The sequence below is a fragment of the Nanorana parkeri genome, unplaced genomic scaffold, assembly GCF_000935625.1.
Source record: "Nanorana parkeri isolate BGI_ZX_2015 unplaced genomic scaffold, ASM93562v1 scaffold237, whole genome shotgun sequence".
Taxonomy (NCBI): Eukaryota; Metazoa; Chordata; class Amphibia; order Anura; family Dicroglossidae; genus Nanorana; species Nanorana parkeri.
The window spans coordinates 1,275,891-1,291,685 of NW_017306505.1; the positions used below are offsets into that span (position 1 = coordinate 1,275,891).

The 15,795-nt window shown below is 44.3% G+C and overlaps 1 protein-coding gene across 1 annotated transcript; it reads right to left on the reverse strand.

The window, feature by feature from the left end:
- Positions 1-326: 326 nt before the first annotated feature.
- LOC108786960 (actin-binding Rho-activating protein-like) lies at positions 327-4,733 on the reverse strand. The gene is made up of 2 exons (XM_018556380.1): positions 4,632-4,733; positions 327-764 (listed from the first exon to the last, which is right to left on the reverse strand). The coding sequence occupies exons 1-2, from the start codon at positions 4,731-4,733 to the stop codon at positions 327-329; spliced, it is 540 nt and encodes a 179-aa protein (XP_018411882.1).
- Between the last annotated feature and the right edge of the window lie 11,062 nt (positions 4,734-15,795).

The following is a 15,795-nucleotide window of genomic DNA, read 5'->3' on the forward strand; positions in this document are numbered from 1 at the left end:
TTATTATTATTTATTTATGTTTATAATTTTCATTTATTTAAATTTATATTTATTAACTGAATACTTCCCACACACCCACAGGAAAGTCAGGGGAGGTTCTCCATTCACATATGTAAAGCAAACATGTAGAAAATAACCGTACCGTGATATTATCATTATATTACATCCTCACTTACGTATTATGCCTACAGGCTATTGTGAGCACAGTACCCTCCAGATAAAACTTATATCTCCATTGTGGTTCTATGCTGATAGTAGTTAATAATTTACTTGACAATCTATACAAATATATATGTATGTTGGTTAAACATTAGTGCTCTGTCCATTTATTCAAGCAGAGTGATAATGACATTGTCATGAACTCCCTGCCAAAGCATCTCTCCTTCAAAGCCTATATGTCCGTGTTTCCGGCACCTCAGGAGAATGCCAACCACTTTGTCTGAGATGCGCACATATCGGTCAAACAACCTCCCAAACGTCACTCTGATTTTTCCATCTCGGCCTCGAACTCCCACTTCCTTAATTATGAGGCACATTTCCTCTATCTCCTTGTGTATGTGCTGTTGTGCTCTCTTTCCCCTGGCCTCCGTCTTGCTGCCCTTCTCCGGTCTACCATAACCTTCGTCGCCCTTGTGAAGCCGGGCCTCCATGGCATGCTGGTAATCAAAGTCATCGCTGAATGGATTGAGCTTCTGTTTCTCCACGTGTACTTCAGACCGGCTCTGCCATTCCTTCCGAAGGTCGGATATGGTTAGAATTTTGATCTATGAGAAGAGAACATTTGCGTAAATAAAAACAGCATAGCAGAAATGGTGCAAGTAAAGTAATGATGTGTTTGTAAAGGAATGGCTTTAAAAGGATGTGGTTTTGCCCCTGCTTGACCTCCCCCCCCCCAATAGAATATCTCAGTTGTGTCTGCAGTCTGTTCGAGGGCAGATGTTCATATTTGTTATCAGAAGGAGTGCCATTAGGCCCCATTAACACTGAGCGATTTATCGAGCGATTTTTGCAGCGATATCGCTCATATTTCCACGCGATATCGCTCTATGTAGCTTCTCCAATCCATTTCAATGGAGCTGTTCACATCTCGCCGCTCAATATCGCTTGTAGCTCGTCGCTGGTAGCTTGTCGCTCCTACATGACCCTTTTTTCGAGCGATTTCGAGCGATATTGCTCGTGATTGCATACAGCCCAATAGGAAAAAGTCGCGCGACAAGTCGCTCAATATCGCTCGTCGTGTAATATCGCTCAAAATCGCGCGATTTTCATGTCGCTCAGTGGGAATGGGGCCATCGAAGACAAAGCAGTGTTATCAGTGTTACCCTGTTGCTGTCATCCGGATTGGATGATGATTGCTTTGTCGGTGGCTACAGTCAGATCAGACCGCAACTTGGCTGGGGGATCTCTTTGGAAATCTCTTGATTTTGTGGCCAGTAGGTTATTTTTCTCCTTGGATAAGAGCAGCACAGGGATGTTCAGCACAACAAATCAATATGCATCTCTCTGTATGCATATCAGTGAAAAGAAAGATCATATTATAACTGGATTTGTATCAAATGTTGAACCATAGTCTATGGTAGCCTTCCCCTCCCTGCAGTTCTTAGCTAGTGTGGGACTTCAAGTTCCAGCAACTAGAGTGTCACAGGTTGGGGGAAGGTGCTTCCATGGTTTGTGTGCCTTCTGTTGATCTGGCCTTTTAACGTGGTGGAGACCACCACCAGGGTCGTATTAAAGGAGAATTATGAGGCAAGTGATTTTCACTCAGCCTCATGATCTGAGCCGACCTGTGACCTATGAAACTGTCACAGGTCTGCTCAGTAGATTGGGAAGTGAGCGAACACATACCGTCGATCGCTCACTTCTTGATCTATCCCTGCTCCCTGCAGGGATTCCCCTCTCCCCGCTCCGATCCTCCAGCGCTGACTGGCGGAACGGACGGGGGAGGGGGCGGGTACAGCTGGCTCTGCCTCTGGATAGGCAGAGCCAGCTTTAAATCCCGCAGCTGGGTGGATCCAGAGAGTATTGTTGGGATCCGTACTGGCTGCGGCGTCTCAGTATACCGCGAGCTGTAGCTTGCGGTATACTGAGCTTTGGGTCACGGGAGAACGCTAGTTTGTGTTCTCCCGTGACCCTCAGGAGAACTATGGGGAAAAGCCCTAACCCCATAGTTCTTTAAGACACCATATGCCCCTAAGCAACAAATAATATTGGCACCCTCCTTCAGGTGAGATCATTCCCTCCTCAGACCACATTGACCGTTCATTTAAGTCACTATTGTGACTTATATGTCCTTTTGAACACTGCAATGCTACAATCAACTGAAAAGCAACTCTGCACCATAGAGTAGAAACTAAACGCAGATTTGATGGATTGCGTCTTCTGTGTCCTTAGTTTGTCCCCTTTTGCAGACATACCCAGGCTGTTTCTCATGCTGAGTGGTATCAGATGTCCTGCATATTAGTGTGCACGCTGTAAACTGGTAGATTTATGTAGCATACTGTATCTCCTGACTGTCCCTCAGGCTAGGGTCACAGCTAGGCGATTACGCTGGTGAGCTGCTTTTGCGCGATTTTCCTTTGAAAACCGCGCAGTTGTCGCACAGTTTTCAATGCATAGAGATGTCTATGTGACCCAAACTGTGCGACAACCGCCCCAAAATAGTTCCTGCACCTTTTTGCGCGACAGGCAATTTCGCCTGCGCGACAAAACCAAAAGGTGTGAATAGCCTCCATTGACTTTCATGTAAATTGGTGTTTTGGCGTGATATTGCGCAGCTCAATCCCTAAGTTAGAGCCAAATCACTCAGTCCCCATTTCCTCCTCAGTTATCCCTTTTTCCCAACCTCTGCGTTATTCCATTGCTTTTTTAAAAAGCTGCTGTGAAATACTTAGGGTATAGCGAATCATTTTTTGGGGCGTATTATGTCCTATTTACACTTGAGCTGAGCATCTTTGGTTGTTTTTTGAGGATTTGTAGAGGTGTTTTTGCGCACATTTCAGACTTACGCTTTTTTTTTTTCATTGATATTTTTAGCCAGTGGAAAGTTATTTACTAGGTAAGGAAATATGTAAAAAACATTTTGCAGGTGCTCCTATTGGGATTCTTTCAGGGCAACCCAACAGATTCCATGTACTTTTTTGAGCAACGAGCTTCAAGCAATACTACGCTCCAGTGGCGGAACTACCGCCGGTGCGGGCGGTGCCGCCGCACCGGGGCCTGAGGCTGTGGGGGGGCCCAGTGGGGTCCGGTCCTGGGCACCCCCCCAGCCTCCGTGGGGGCCGGGCCCGCGATATGGCGCAGTATCACATGCCCCGCCCCCTGCAGTGCACACATCGACACATGGCTGCTGCTCCTGGAAGGGTGAGTCTGAGCGGGGGAAGGGGGGTGTGTGTCTTACTTCATGTCATTAGGCATGTGGATTATAATGGGGAATATTACACTGTAATGTTCCCTATTATAATCTATTTCTCTGTTGTGTACTGCTATTTTATGTAATTAGACAAATGGATTATAATGGGGAATATTACACTCTAATGTGCCCTATTATAATCTATTTCTCTGTTATGTACTGCTATTTTATGTAATTAGAAAAGTGGAATATAATGGGAATATTACACTCTAATGTTCCCTATTATAATTTATTTCTCTGATTAAATGATTACAGGTAGGCATGTGATCTGTCACAGTATGAGACTACGTTAGAATGTGTGACCAGTGACGCGCTGGAATGTTTCACCTAGGGACCCCGGCGACCAGACCAGCCCACCTGGGACCCTGCAGAGTCCACCATAGAGAGTCTCAGGTGGGCTATGCAGGATCTATGGTGTGCTCTGCAGGGTCTCAGGTAAGTCCAGCACGCCACTGCAACATTAGAGACCGCTGGGGGGGATAAAATCTTGCACCAGGGCCCTTTGGTTATTAGGTCCGCCACTGCTATGCTCAGATGTGAACAGGCACCTTTAAATATAATGGAATTCGTAGTGTTAACCGTTGAAGGGCTTCTGGTGAGGGATCAAATTGCTCAGGTATGAACAGGGCCTACATTTTTCATGGCCAGTGTAACAAGGGTAAGGCATGGGTGCGTCCTTTGCCTACATACACTGTGCTATAATGTGTCCTTCATTCCCAACCCAGAAAGTTGTCACGTATGAAATAAGACAAGGCAGTGCCTCAATAGCCCATAACAACCAATCAAAATTAACCTCAAACCACTTTTCCTCAGTTTGGGGGCAGCAAAAACCATAAAACAGCAAATATTGGATGTTATAAGGGATCAAATTGCTCAGGTATGAGGGCCTAAATTTTTCATGGCCAGTTTAACAAGGGTAAGGCATGGGTGCGTCCTTTGCCTACATACATTGTGCTATAATGTGTCCTTCATTCCCAACCCAGAAAGTTGTCACGTATGAAATAAGACAAGGCAGTGCCTCAATAACACATAACAACCAATCAAAATTAACCTCAAACCACTTTTCATCAGTTTGGGGGCAGCAAAAGCCATAAAAGAGCAGACATTGGAGGTTATGTTTTTCACAGCATGCAATATATTCTGCGGCTTCACTGACATCTGTATTATTTTTAGCATTTTAGCCTGAAGACATGATTATGCATACGAGTTCAAGATCCCTTACCTTAGAGAGAAGTGCTTTCCTTCGTTCCCCGGCTGAAGTCTGACAATCAGTGCGGTCCTTATTTTCAGACATTGTGCTTCCAAGTCCTGAGTTATCCGACATTCGGATTGGTCAGCAAAGAATAAACACTAAAACACCTCCAATGATCAAGGCCTTAAGGAGAATTAACAAGATATGGCCGTTGTCTTCTGATTTCTCCTTCACAGTGTATAACCAAAAGGCAATATGAAGACCAGTGTCCTCTCTTTGTATGAGCAAGCAGAGGCCTTCAGTCATAAGTTAAGTCCCGAAGAGGCTAAAATGTTATATTTGGCACTTTTTTAAACTTTTTGCTGTAGCCGGTGGAAGCCCCCATGTGCTCTGGTCCCGTAAAATCTTTGTGTTGGCTTCTCAGACTGACCGGCTCCTGAATTCTGCATATCTGTCCACCCTGGTTCTTTATTGGCTTCATTGAGTGGTGCTAGTACATGGTGTCCTCTGTATATAGGAGAGAGATGATCCCTGTGGCATGAAAGGCATCCAAGTGGTGTCATTCTAACCTTACAGAGCAACAGATGGGATGTAAAAAAAAAAAGGCTTCACTTTACCGAGGTGGTAAGGCTTTACATCATCCTAATCATGTGTTTCCTTTATAATTAATGAGGAATGTACGAGTCCGGGGGGGGGTTGGGGGGGTTTAATGTAAATCCATCACCAAGCGTAATTCCTTCTCCTCAGAACTCAGCTTTTGTTATAGACATCTTCTTTAGTGTGTGAGGTTTCATATGTGGAATGTTTACACAGTTATTGTTCAGAAGTTTGATCTGCCAAGGTCAGAAAACACTCTAGTCTGTCCATCTGCTTACACTTCTCACTACTACGGCCATAAACTATCTGGGGTCAGTCTGACCCCAGTAACTAGTGGAATAGTGGAGACTGTCACTTTAAGACATGTTAAATAGCTTTAGATCCTAAATCTGTCCATATATAAAATAATTTACACTGTTGTTGGCTCAAGAAATCACCAAAGCAGCTCCTTGTGATAGAAGAGATACTATATCCCCTCCCTTTTAGAGTGTAAGCCCTCAGGGGCAGGGCCCACCTTACCATCTTGTCTTCAATTGTATTGTAATTGTAATGTCTTCCTTATGTTGTAAAGCGCTGCGCAAACTGTTGGCGCTATATAATCCTGTATAATAATAACAATAATCACCTCTGGTGGCTCACATCTCAGATGCCTAAGGCTGGTCATATACTTTTCATTTTTTAGCTCCGTTTCTACTCCCTGCGCTCGATCCCCATCCGTCCTAGACAATGTGGATGGGGGAATCCCCCCAGTGCGCTATTGTATGCTGACAGCAGCTCTCAGCATACTCGCACAGCAACTGTGCAGCTGATTAGTTTCAAGCACAGTTCAGCTGAGAATTTCTGAACCGGCTTCTTCAACAAAACAGGATTGAAAAATCAGCTTTTGTCAATGGAAGGGACACCAGCGGGGGCCACACACCTTTTGGCTGAACATAGCTGCTGACTTGGCTTAAATTCAAACCGTGTATGACCAACCTGGGCCCCCAGCTTCGCTCTGTGATTCCAATCTCTGACTCCTACGTAACATTCCTGTAATTAAGGCCGGGTTCACACCCGGGCGATCCGGGACCGCTCGGCAATCGTGCACGAATCCGCCGCTCACGGAGTTGCCCACCACCGACGATCGCGCTGGCGGTGCCATTATCTTCTAATGGCACTCCAGTCGTGCTGGGCGGATCACGCTAAAAGAGCCGCGTGTTGTGTATCGCAAAAAAAGGCACATGTACCTTTTTTCTGCGATTGCCATGCGGATATAACCCATTGAAATCAGTGGGGCCGCGCGGCAATTGCTGTGTGCAATTCTGCACGATTGCGCATCCCGGATCGCCCAGGTCTGCACCGGCCCTTAAAGAACACTGCAGCAAACAAGAACAGAAAAAAAACCACAACAAATCCAGTTTTTCTAGAAGAAACAAGGATTCTGATTGGCTTCTTTGGGTAGTCCTTCATTTTTGGCACAGACCTTCATAAGTCAGGTTCACTGGGTGCGGAGTGAGGTGTTTGATCTGCAGCTGTCACAGCGCAGTCAGGTGCGGGTCGCCGTCTGACAGACATCTCCTGACAATCTGCACGCCCTGTCTGTAAAAGGCCAGGAAAACGTCCTGTGCCTGTGCGACATCATAGAGGAATGGCAGCACCTGCTCAGGCCCCGCGTGGCCCCTGTCTCTGCACGGGGTTAATTGGCTGACATGTTTACTGCCCTCTATGCCTCTATATATAAACAGAGATGTTCTGCAGCCTGCAGGTGTTTGCTTCTAGCAGTAATATGAAACAAGTGGTAAACTATGCATCGGTTCTGTCATGGGATTACAGATTCCGTACTCGCTCACATTTTATAAGAACAAGACCTTAAAAGGCAACTCCACTTTATAATATTTCAGGTTTGAGTGAATGGTTGGTTGAATCACCTGCCTTTTTAATATATAAAGAATAATAGCAAATAAATAAAAAGAGAGAGACACTGATTGAATAGTTCTCCTTTAATGCTACTACAGTACAGTGAGAGGTGCTTCTTGGGGGTAGCCTGTACCCCTGTATCCTACACCATGTACAGCCTTCATCCTTTCTTATCAAGATGCTCGTGAGGTATTTGGATAAAGAAGAAAATCACTTAAAAGTATTTGTAAAGCCCAAACATTTTTTTAGCTCAGATAAAGTACGCTGCGGTTTAAACCACTATAAATTAATTTATTTTGCTATCTTTGCCCCATTTGGGAGATTTCCCTCCACTTCCTGTTTGTGATTTTAGTGTAGTTGGGGCGGGTGCCGTGGCAGCGGGTATCCCTGAATCCTGCACCATGTACCTCCTTCATCCTTTATTTTTAAGAAGCTCATAAGGTAATTGGATTAAGAAGAAAATCACTTAAATGTATATAAAGCCCTTTTTTTTGTTTGTTTTAGTTTTAGATAGAGTAGAGAAGGGTTAAAAACCACTACAAGGTTATTTCTGTGCTGTCTTTGTTCCACTTTCTGTCCTGAACACTCAGTACACAACTTATGCCGGTGTTCTATCGAAACCTCCAACTCCTCGAGATCTCCAACCATCTGACTTCTGGTTTACTTAGAAGAGGTTTGGCCGAGAAGGCTGTACTGCACGTGCGCCACCCGCGGCATTTCCCTATACACATAGTACACAGCAATAAAGTATTACAATAAACTCGGGTCACACTAATCCAGCGCGTTATTCATCTGAGTTGCCCCGCTCAATATGGCCGCAAGCGACGGACATATTGAGTGGGGCAACCTAGATGAACAGGGCTGAACGTGTGGGTGCCAGGCTCGTGCTGGGCTCTCCAGTGCTGTGCCGGGAAGGAGGAGCTTTGGGGCTGTAACGGTGACCATGAGGTCCCCAGCAGGCTGTCTGAGGTCCCCAGCAAGCGCGTGATGTCAGACAGTGGAACTTGTGTAAAAATGTAAAGGGCCGATATTGGCTTTTTAGTGGCAGGGCATTTTCACGAGTACAAGTATAGGCCCCCATACCAATACTAGTATTGGTATCGGGACATCTCTACTATCTATCTATCTATCTCTCTCTATGTATCTATCTATCTCATATCTATCTATCTATCTCATATCTATCTATCTATCTATCTATCTATCTATCTATCTATCTATCTATCTCATATATATCTATCTCATATCTATCTCATATCTATCTATCTCATATCTATCTATCTATCTATCTATCTATCTATCTATCTATCTATCTATCTATCTATCTATCTATCTATCTCTCTCTATGTATCTATCTATCTCATATCTATCTATCTATCTATCTATCTATCTATCTATCTATCTATCTATCTATCTATCTACACACACATAGATAAAGTATATCTGCAATGCATACCGTAGTAGGCAGATCTGACTGTAATATTCCCAGTGATGGAAGATACTTTCTGTAATGATTTAATGGAAATACAAGGTTGCCACTGCTGACCTCTTTCTGAACATGCTAGTTGCCTGGCTGTTTCTCATTTCAGTGCTTTCTAAGTTTCTGTGTTGGAACCAGAATGTAGCAAGTGAAGTCAGAACTCTCAAACACTTGTTCCTGCGATTCTGAAAGAATTATTGCAATTGGATCAGTAGGACAACCAGGCACCCAGCCTTTCCAGAAGGAGAGGTCATGAATGGCAGCCTCCATACATGACTTTATATAGGTTTCCTGTATTTAACGGTAAGCAGTACCAGCTCATTTACAGTAGGTGGTGCTGTCATTCTGTGCATAGGGAATGCTGAAACTTGGTTATATAGCCTATAATAGCTCCCCACTGACCGATACTAGGTACTGCATCTGAGATTTTAGTCAGATATGAATCATTCCATTTAAAATCATTCACATGACACAGCCTTACCTCTAATAAAGCTTTGTCTGTGTGTACATCTTGTGCACCTTGGGTGCTGAGGGACCTTGTCCCGGCACTGCCAGTCACTGTGTTTTTCATGCCATTTGTATCTCCATTGGTTAGTTTCCCATTCACGCTCTACCTCAGGGACACCCTGCATGACAGTGCATGGGGTAATGGGTGATTAAAATCTGGCAGGGATTCAAACCCTTCCCTATTCTATTTTTAAACTAAAACAAAAACATGTTCAATGGCCTTCCACCTTAACAAGCTTATAATTTGAGCTATATGGGAGGAGAAGTGAAAAGCCCTATTTTATATTTTATAGCCGGAGATTTCAAGATAGGAAAGAGAGATAACTGGCATGGGGTGAAGTTGACCGTTGGAGTCCCCAAAAGATATAACAAGCTAGTGTTGGTTTCATTTCAGCAGACTTACATAGTTAGGCTGACCATATTCTATGGGGTGTAGTTATAAACAATTAGAAGAGCCATTAGCCCTTAAAAATGTTATGTACATTCGCTTTGTGCAATGGAGGCAAAAACAAATGTTTTTAGCATTTTTTTCTTTCCAGATCAAATGCAATATCAGGTAAATACCAAATTATGGCCACTAGATGGAGCATAGGAGATAAATACTCCTTTGTTATTAGCATATTTTCTTTCCAGATCGAATGCAGTATCAGGAAAATACCGAATTATGGCCAATAGATGGAGCTGAAGAGCATAGGAGATAAATACCCTTTTATTATTAGCATATTTCCTTACCAGATCGAATGCAGTATCAGGAAAATACTGAATTATGGCCACTAGATGGAAGTGAGGAGCATAAGAAATAAATGCTCCTTTGTAATTCATTCCAGATCAATGTAATATTAGGGAAATTCCACATTATTGCCAATAGATGGAGCTGAGGAGCATAGGCAAGAAGTGTTTATTTCCTATGCTCCTCAGCTCCACCTAGTGGCCACGATGCAGTATTTTCCTGATATTACATTCAATTTGGAAAGAAAATATGATAAGAAGGTTTGTTTTTGCCTGCAGTTGCGCAGAACAAATGTAAATGCGGCTCTGCAAATTGTTTATAAATACACCCCTGTGCAATTTCTTTAAATCCACCATCAGCGGTGTAGTTTGAGGGCCTGCATGATTAGATGCTAATGAAAAGGATTGTTTAGGTTTGTCTTTATATAGTTTTGTTACAGCTGAAGGAGATGGTACAATCAGAAGGTATAGTGTATGGCGGGCTTTAGTCAGGTCGAAATAAGACACGAGCTCATGGAGTTCGGGATAAATAAATAGAAGACGTCCACCTTTACCAATAGTAAGTGGAATTGCCCTTTAAATGGACTGTATAGTAGTTTGTACGGCTTGTATGCTGCTCTTTTAGTATGATTAATCCATGTGTAAGCGCAGTTTTTGTTATTTTTCTATGATTTTACCGGCAGGTTGTTGCGCAGTCAGCATTTTGCAAGACATTTTGCCATAATAACCCGTAATCGTCCTTTAAGACGTCCCCCTATTTCCATCCTGAAAGGTACGCAGTCACATCTCGTCCTTGGAGGGTGATATCCGCGGGTCTGTTCGTAGCTGGAGGGCAAAATTTCAATGCGAATATTTATCAAAGCTGACACCTCCCTCCCTTGGTACATGAGCTGGATCCCATTAAATACCTTCTTTTTTTCTTTTTTTTGTTCTTTCAAGGATGTACCACCGACACAAAGGGAGGGGTGCGCCAGAGTCAAACTCTATACAAACCTCAGACACAAAAGATAATTAACTTTTTATGGAAGGAGAATTTCATTTCCAAGTTTAATGGGGTGTGGGTGAGGAATAGAATGGGATGACGAATTCCCCAGGGGTGACGCAGCCTGGGTATTAGTAGACAGGGGGAGGGGGGGGGCACGTGTTGCCAGCATTTCGTGGTCCTCCAATTATACAGAGCAGCTGTTACCCAGAAAATGCAAAGCGGCAAGGAAGCCTTGCCCGCCCTCACCCCCCGCAAGCAGCGGCAGATGCTGAACACACCGTGCCAGGGACAATGTGATATAATGACTCTCCTACTGGGTTTGGGGGCAGCCAGAGGCACTGCACGGTTCAGCAGAATAACACCTTGCGCATCTCCCAGCTGGAACTTGGAAGGAAGATTTCCTCCTTTACAGTCGTTTGCATAATTTTTTATTTTTTGCATTTTCCTACGATTGACAACGCACGGGGCCTTTTAATTTTCAGCGTAAGGCATTTTTCGCCCGTGCTCCATGCCAGGGACAGTCATGTGTTTGACCTAGAGAGACTGCCTTGCTGACTCAGCTTCTGTGTGCAAGCCTAGCAGATTATTGCGAGGAGCGCCCTGGGTGTAATCTAGCTAAACAAACCGCCAGAATTTGGCTGCTTCTCCCCGCGTATAAGAAACTCTGGAGCAGGGGATGAGCATGGCAGGGGCATCACAACCTGTTGTAGCAGAACGGAAGCCAATACTTTTATTTTTTTGCCATGTCTATCCCATTGGAGTGATTTCCCTTCAATTCCTGTCTGATAGTCACAACAGAAAGTAAAGTGAGAGAAACCCCTGGTTGTCAGCAGAACTGGTGTTTTCAAGATTTCCCATCTACTCCTGTTCTGGTGACAACCCGAAGCTTGGTATTTTCTCTGGTTGTCAGCAAAGCTGGTGTCTTTATTGGAAGATTTTCCATCTACTCCTGTTCTACTGACAACCCAGAATTTGGGATTGTCCCTGGTTGTCAGCAGAACTGGTGTCCCCATTGGAAGATTTCCCATCTACTCCTGTTCTGGTGACAACCTAAAGCTTGGTATTTTCTCTGGTTGTCAGCAGAACTGGTGTCCCCGTTGGAAGATTACCCATCTACTCCTGTTCTGGTGACAACCCAAAATGTTGAATTGTCCCTGGTTGTCAGCAGAACTGGTGTCCCCATTGGAAGATTTCCCATCTACTACTGTTCTGCTGACAACTCAAATTTTGGTATTTTCCCTGGTTGTCAGCAGAACGGGTGTCCCCATTGGAAGAATTCCCATCTATTCCTGTTCTACTGACAACCCAGAATCTGGAATTGTCCCTGGTTGTCAGCAAAACTGGTGTCTTCATTGGAGGAAGATTTTCCATCTACTCCTGTTCTACTGACAACCCAGAATTTGGGATTGCCCCTGGTTGTCAGCAGAACTGTTGTCCCCACTGGAAGATTTTCCAACTACTCCTGTTCTGGAGACAGCACAAAGTTTGGTATTTTCCCTGGTTGTTAGCCAAACTGGTGTCTTCATTGCAAGATTTCCCATCAATTCCTGTTCTGGTGACAACCCAACATTTGGGATTTTCTTTTACTTTCAGTGATAACGGTCACCAGGACAAATAGAGACGGTGAATCTCCCTAATGGGGACACAGACAGCGGTAAAAACCTGACAGGTGTTATAATCCCTCTTCGCTCCATCCAAAGCTAGAAAAGTTTAGGCTTCAGTTGCACTTTAAGCTCACCACACACGTTACAATCTGATTGTACAATCTCATTTAGATCTCCCCACAACCATGTAGTGCAAGGGCCTGTCTGATTGGATACAAATTGATTGTACGGGTTAGACTGGTCTTATTATTATCTAAAGGGATTTGCACCTAGCTGTGTGAGTCCATAGACACTCACAGCGCCTGGCAAGCCACGCCCCCTGCTCAATCACTCCGCCCCCTTCCCAGCAATTTGACTGACGGCAACACAAGGCTATCGCTTGCCTGCCCTTAGTACCCTCCGCCACATATCCAGCCCTCCATCTGTGGTGAAACTACAATTCCCTCTGGGAGGCATCCTTGTGACTGTCAAAAGTGTTGCAATGCCTCATGGGTCATGTAGATGCACCACACCTGGAGGGCCGGAGTTTGCCCACCTCTGCTTTTTAACATTTAAATTGGGGTTATATCGTCTCAAATGTTGTAACACATGGGGCTGGGTAAGTTACTGTCAGATGAGCGTGTTACGGTGCCACTTTTTACAAAAGATGCTGCAAGAGAGAGAGATCCTATGTTATCGCCAATGAGAAATCTGCTTCACACGCAATGTCCAAGTCAAACAACACTGGTAGGAAGAGGACAGATAACGTAAGCCGTGCATTGGAGTCAGACACAGAGGTGCAGACACTCTCCTGAGCAAGGTTTTACATGTTTATTTTGTTTCATGTGTTTGTTTTTCTTCCTTTATTTACTCATGTTTGTGTATTGTTTATTTCTGGATATTTGGAGATATAACCCACCCGTATGATAACTTTGCAAGTATTTGTAAATATCTTGTCTGTGATGGTTACATCAATTAGACATGTGCGATTCGTTTCGTTCCGAATCGAAATTCGGACGAATTTTCGTAAATTCGGACATTCGGATGTATGCGAATTCCGAATTACAGACATAACGAATGCAAACGAATCCGAATTTTCATTTCCGAAATTTCGGTAGCGTTCGCACGAACGTTCGTTTCGTTTTCTGTTCTTATTCGTTTCTTATTCGTTTCGTTCGTTGGAGCAAAGTGACATTAGAGAAGGAGAAAAATATTTTTTCCCCCTCAAATGTCACTTTTGCTGCAAATGACATAACACAAATCCGAATTTAAAACGAAACAAATTTTTTGGCAGTGCACATGTCTAACATCAATGTATCCTAGGCAGCTGTATATCTGGAGAAGTGCCAGTCAGTGCAGAGGCTGAATTTGAGCTATGCGGTAGGGTTACCTGACTATCACATCTATATGAGCCCATTGTTTGGACATCCCTTTTCCAAACAATGGGCATTAATATGGAGTCGCCGTCCCTCTTTTCCCCCCTTTGCAGCTACAATAGCTTTTCTGGGAAGGCTTCCCACAAGGTCTTGGATTGCATCTGTGGGAACGTGTGCCCATTCTGCCAAAACAGTCTGGTACTAACAGGGTTATTCACAAAAGGGTGAGGAGTTTGGAGAAGGCAGGAGAAGTGAACAATCTAGGACAACATAGCTGAACTGGAAAGTGAGATGAATTGGAGAATTTTTCCGAAACATCGATGTGGGCCTAGATTGTTCACTTCTCCTGCCTTCTCCAAACTTGTCACCCTTTAGTGAATAACCCTGTAAGTGTTGGACAAGAATACTTGTTCCAACTTTTCGCAGAGGTGTTCAGTAGGGTTGAGATCAGGGCTCTGTTTAGGCCAGTTGAGTTCCTCCACGTTAAACTCCTGAACCCATGGCTTTACTTTTTCTCTAGATTCAATCCTTACAGGTACACTCCAATCAAAGTGACTGGAAATTGAGATCCATACCAGGAGAACAGCCTACTAGCATTAGCTTTTCATGAAGGCAATGCACCAGCCTACCCCCAGTCCCTGCGAGTAATATGGCGATCTGGGATCCCCACTGGAGAATCCTTGCTGCCTCACACAGATAGAAAGACTAATGTAACAAAAAAAATGAAGCATTAAGAAGTTTCTTGCAGCCACCCAATCAGATTCAGATCTGCTTTGTAAACTTAAATGTGATTGGTGATACTGGAAGCAGAGAGAGACAGAGCAGGTTACCCACAACAATCATTAGGAAGTGCACTCTCCACGACCCTGCAAAGTGGTTTCTGGATTTTGGCTGAAGAGCTGTAAGGTAACAACTACTTCTGCACAGGCGCATAGTCCCGTTTCTGGGTAACTGGGATGCATGTGAGCGCAACGGACATACGCGTGGAAACGTACGCAGGTCAGTAGCACAGGAACTGACGCTTCTCCCTCTAATGGATTGGCCTATTTAAACCAGCCTGCCATATCCTTAGTTGCTAGATGATCGTCAGCTTATTCCTTGTGTGTCTGTGATTCTGCCTTGATATCCTGTTTCCTGTGTTTGACCCAGATTTTTCTTGACCACCCCTGACTGCTGCCTGCCTCCTGACCTCGGCCTGTTTATTGGACCTCCATCTGCCTTCTGTTTTGTACCTTGCTGCCCATCTGGCTTTGACTCCTTGGCTTCCTTTTAGACCTCGCTCCTGTCTCCTGCTCCAGTACCCTGCTGCCCCTTCGGTTTGCTGTTGGCTCTGCTTGACCTGCCTCAGTTCCAGATCCTGGACTTTAAGCCCTGCGCGGTATCTACATCATCCTTGGCACTCGTGCTACTCTTTGTCACCCCTCCTCTGTTTCCATCCAGAGCGTTGAGGGACACGAGCTGCAAGGGAAGCCCCCTCAACTATCGGTCTCCACTCAGGTACGTGACAAGAGCATTATGCAGTACCAAGCGAGATGAACTGAGTAAATGTTCTGACGCGTTTTTAGTTTTTACTAAATAGCATTGCTGGACTTTATCCTGGAAGAGGAGACATCTGTCATAATCATAATATAAAGTTCAGGTATCTTTAATGGCTTCTCTTCGTGACAGAATGCCAGGCCGTACCAACTTGGCAAAGCTTTGGCTTGCCATATGCACAAGCTTGCTAGCCCCTTCCTGTCTCTTGCACACTTATATTGGACGGTGAAGCAGCCCATTATAGTAGGGGGCCAATAGTAATGCGTGGGTTGGAAGATTGCAGCTGGTTGGCTGGGAATTAGTCCATGGTGGAAACCAAAAGTGTTGGAGCTTTGACTATCAGATTGTCGCAGGATTCAGCCATAAAATATAGATAGATAGATAGATTTTATTTGTCACATACACAATCGTACAAGTATGATATGCAGTGAAATGCTTACACGACTGCAGAGCAGTCTATATAAAAGTCTATATATAGTCTATAAAAGCAGGGTATCAGAGTCATGAC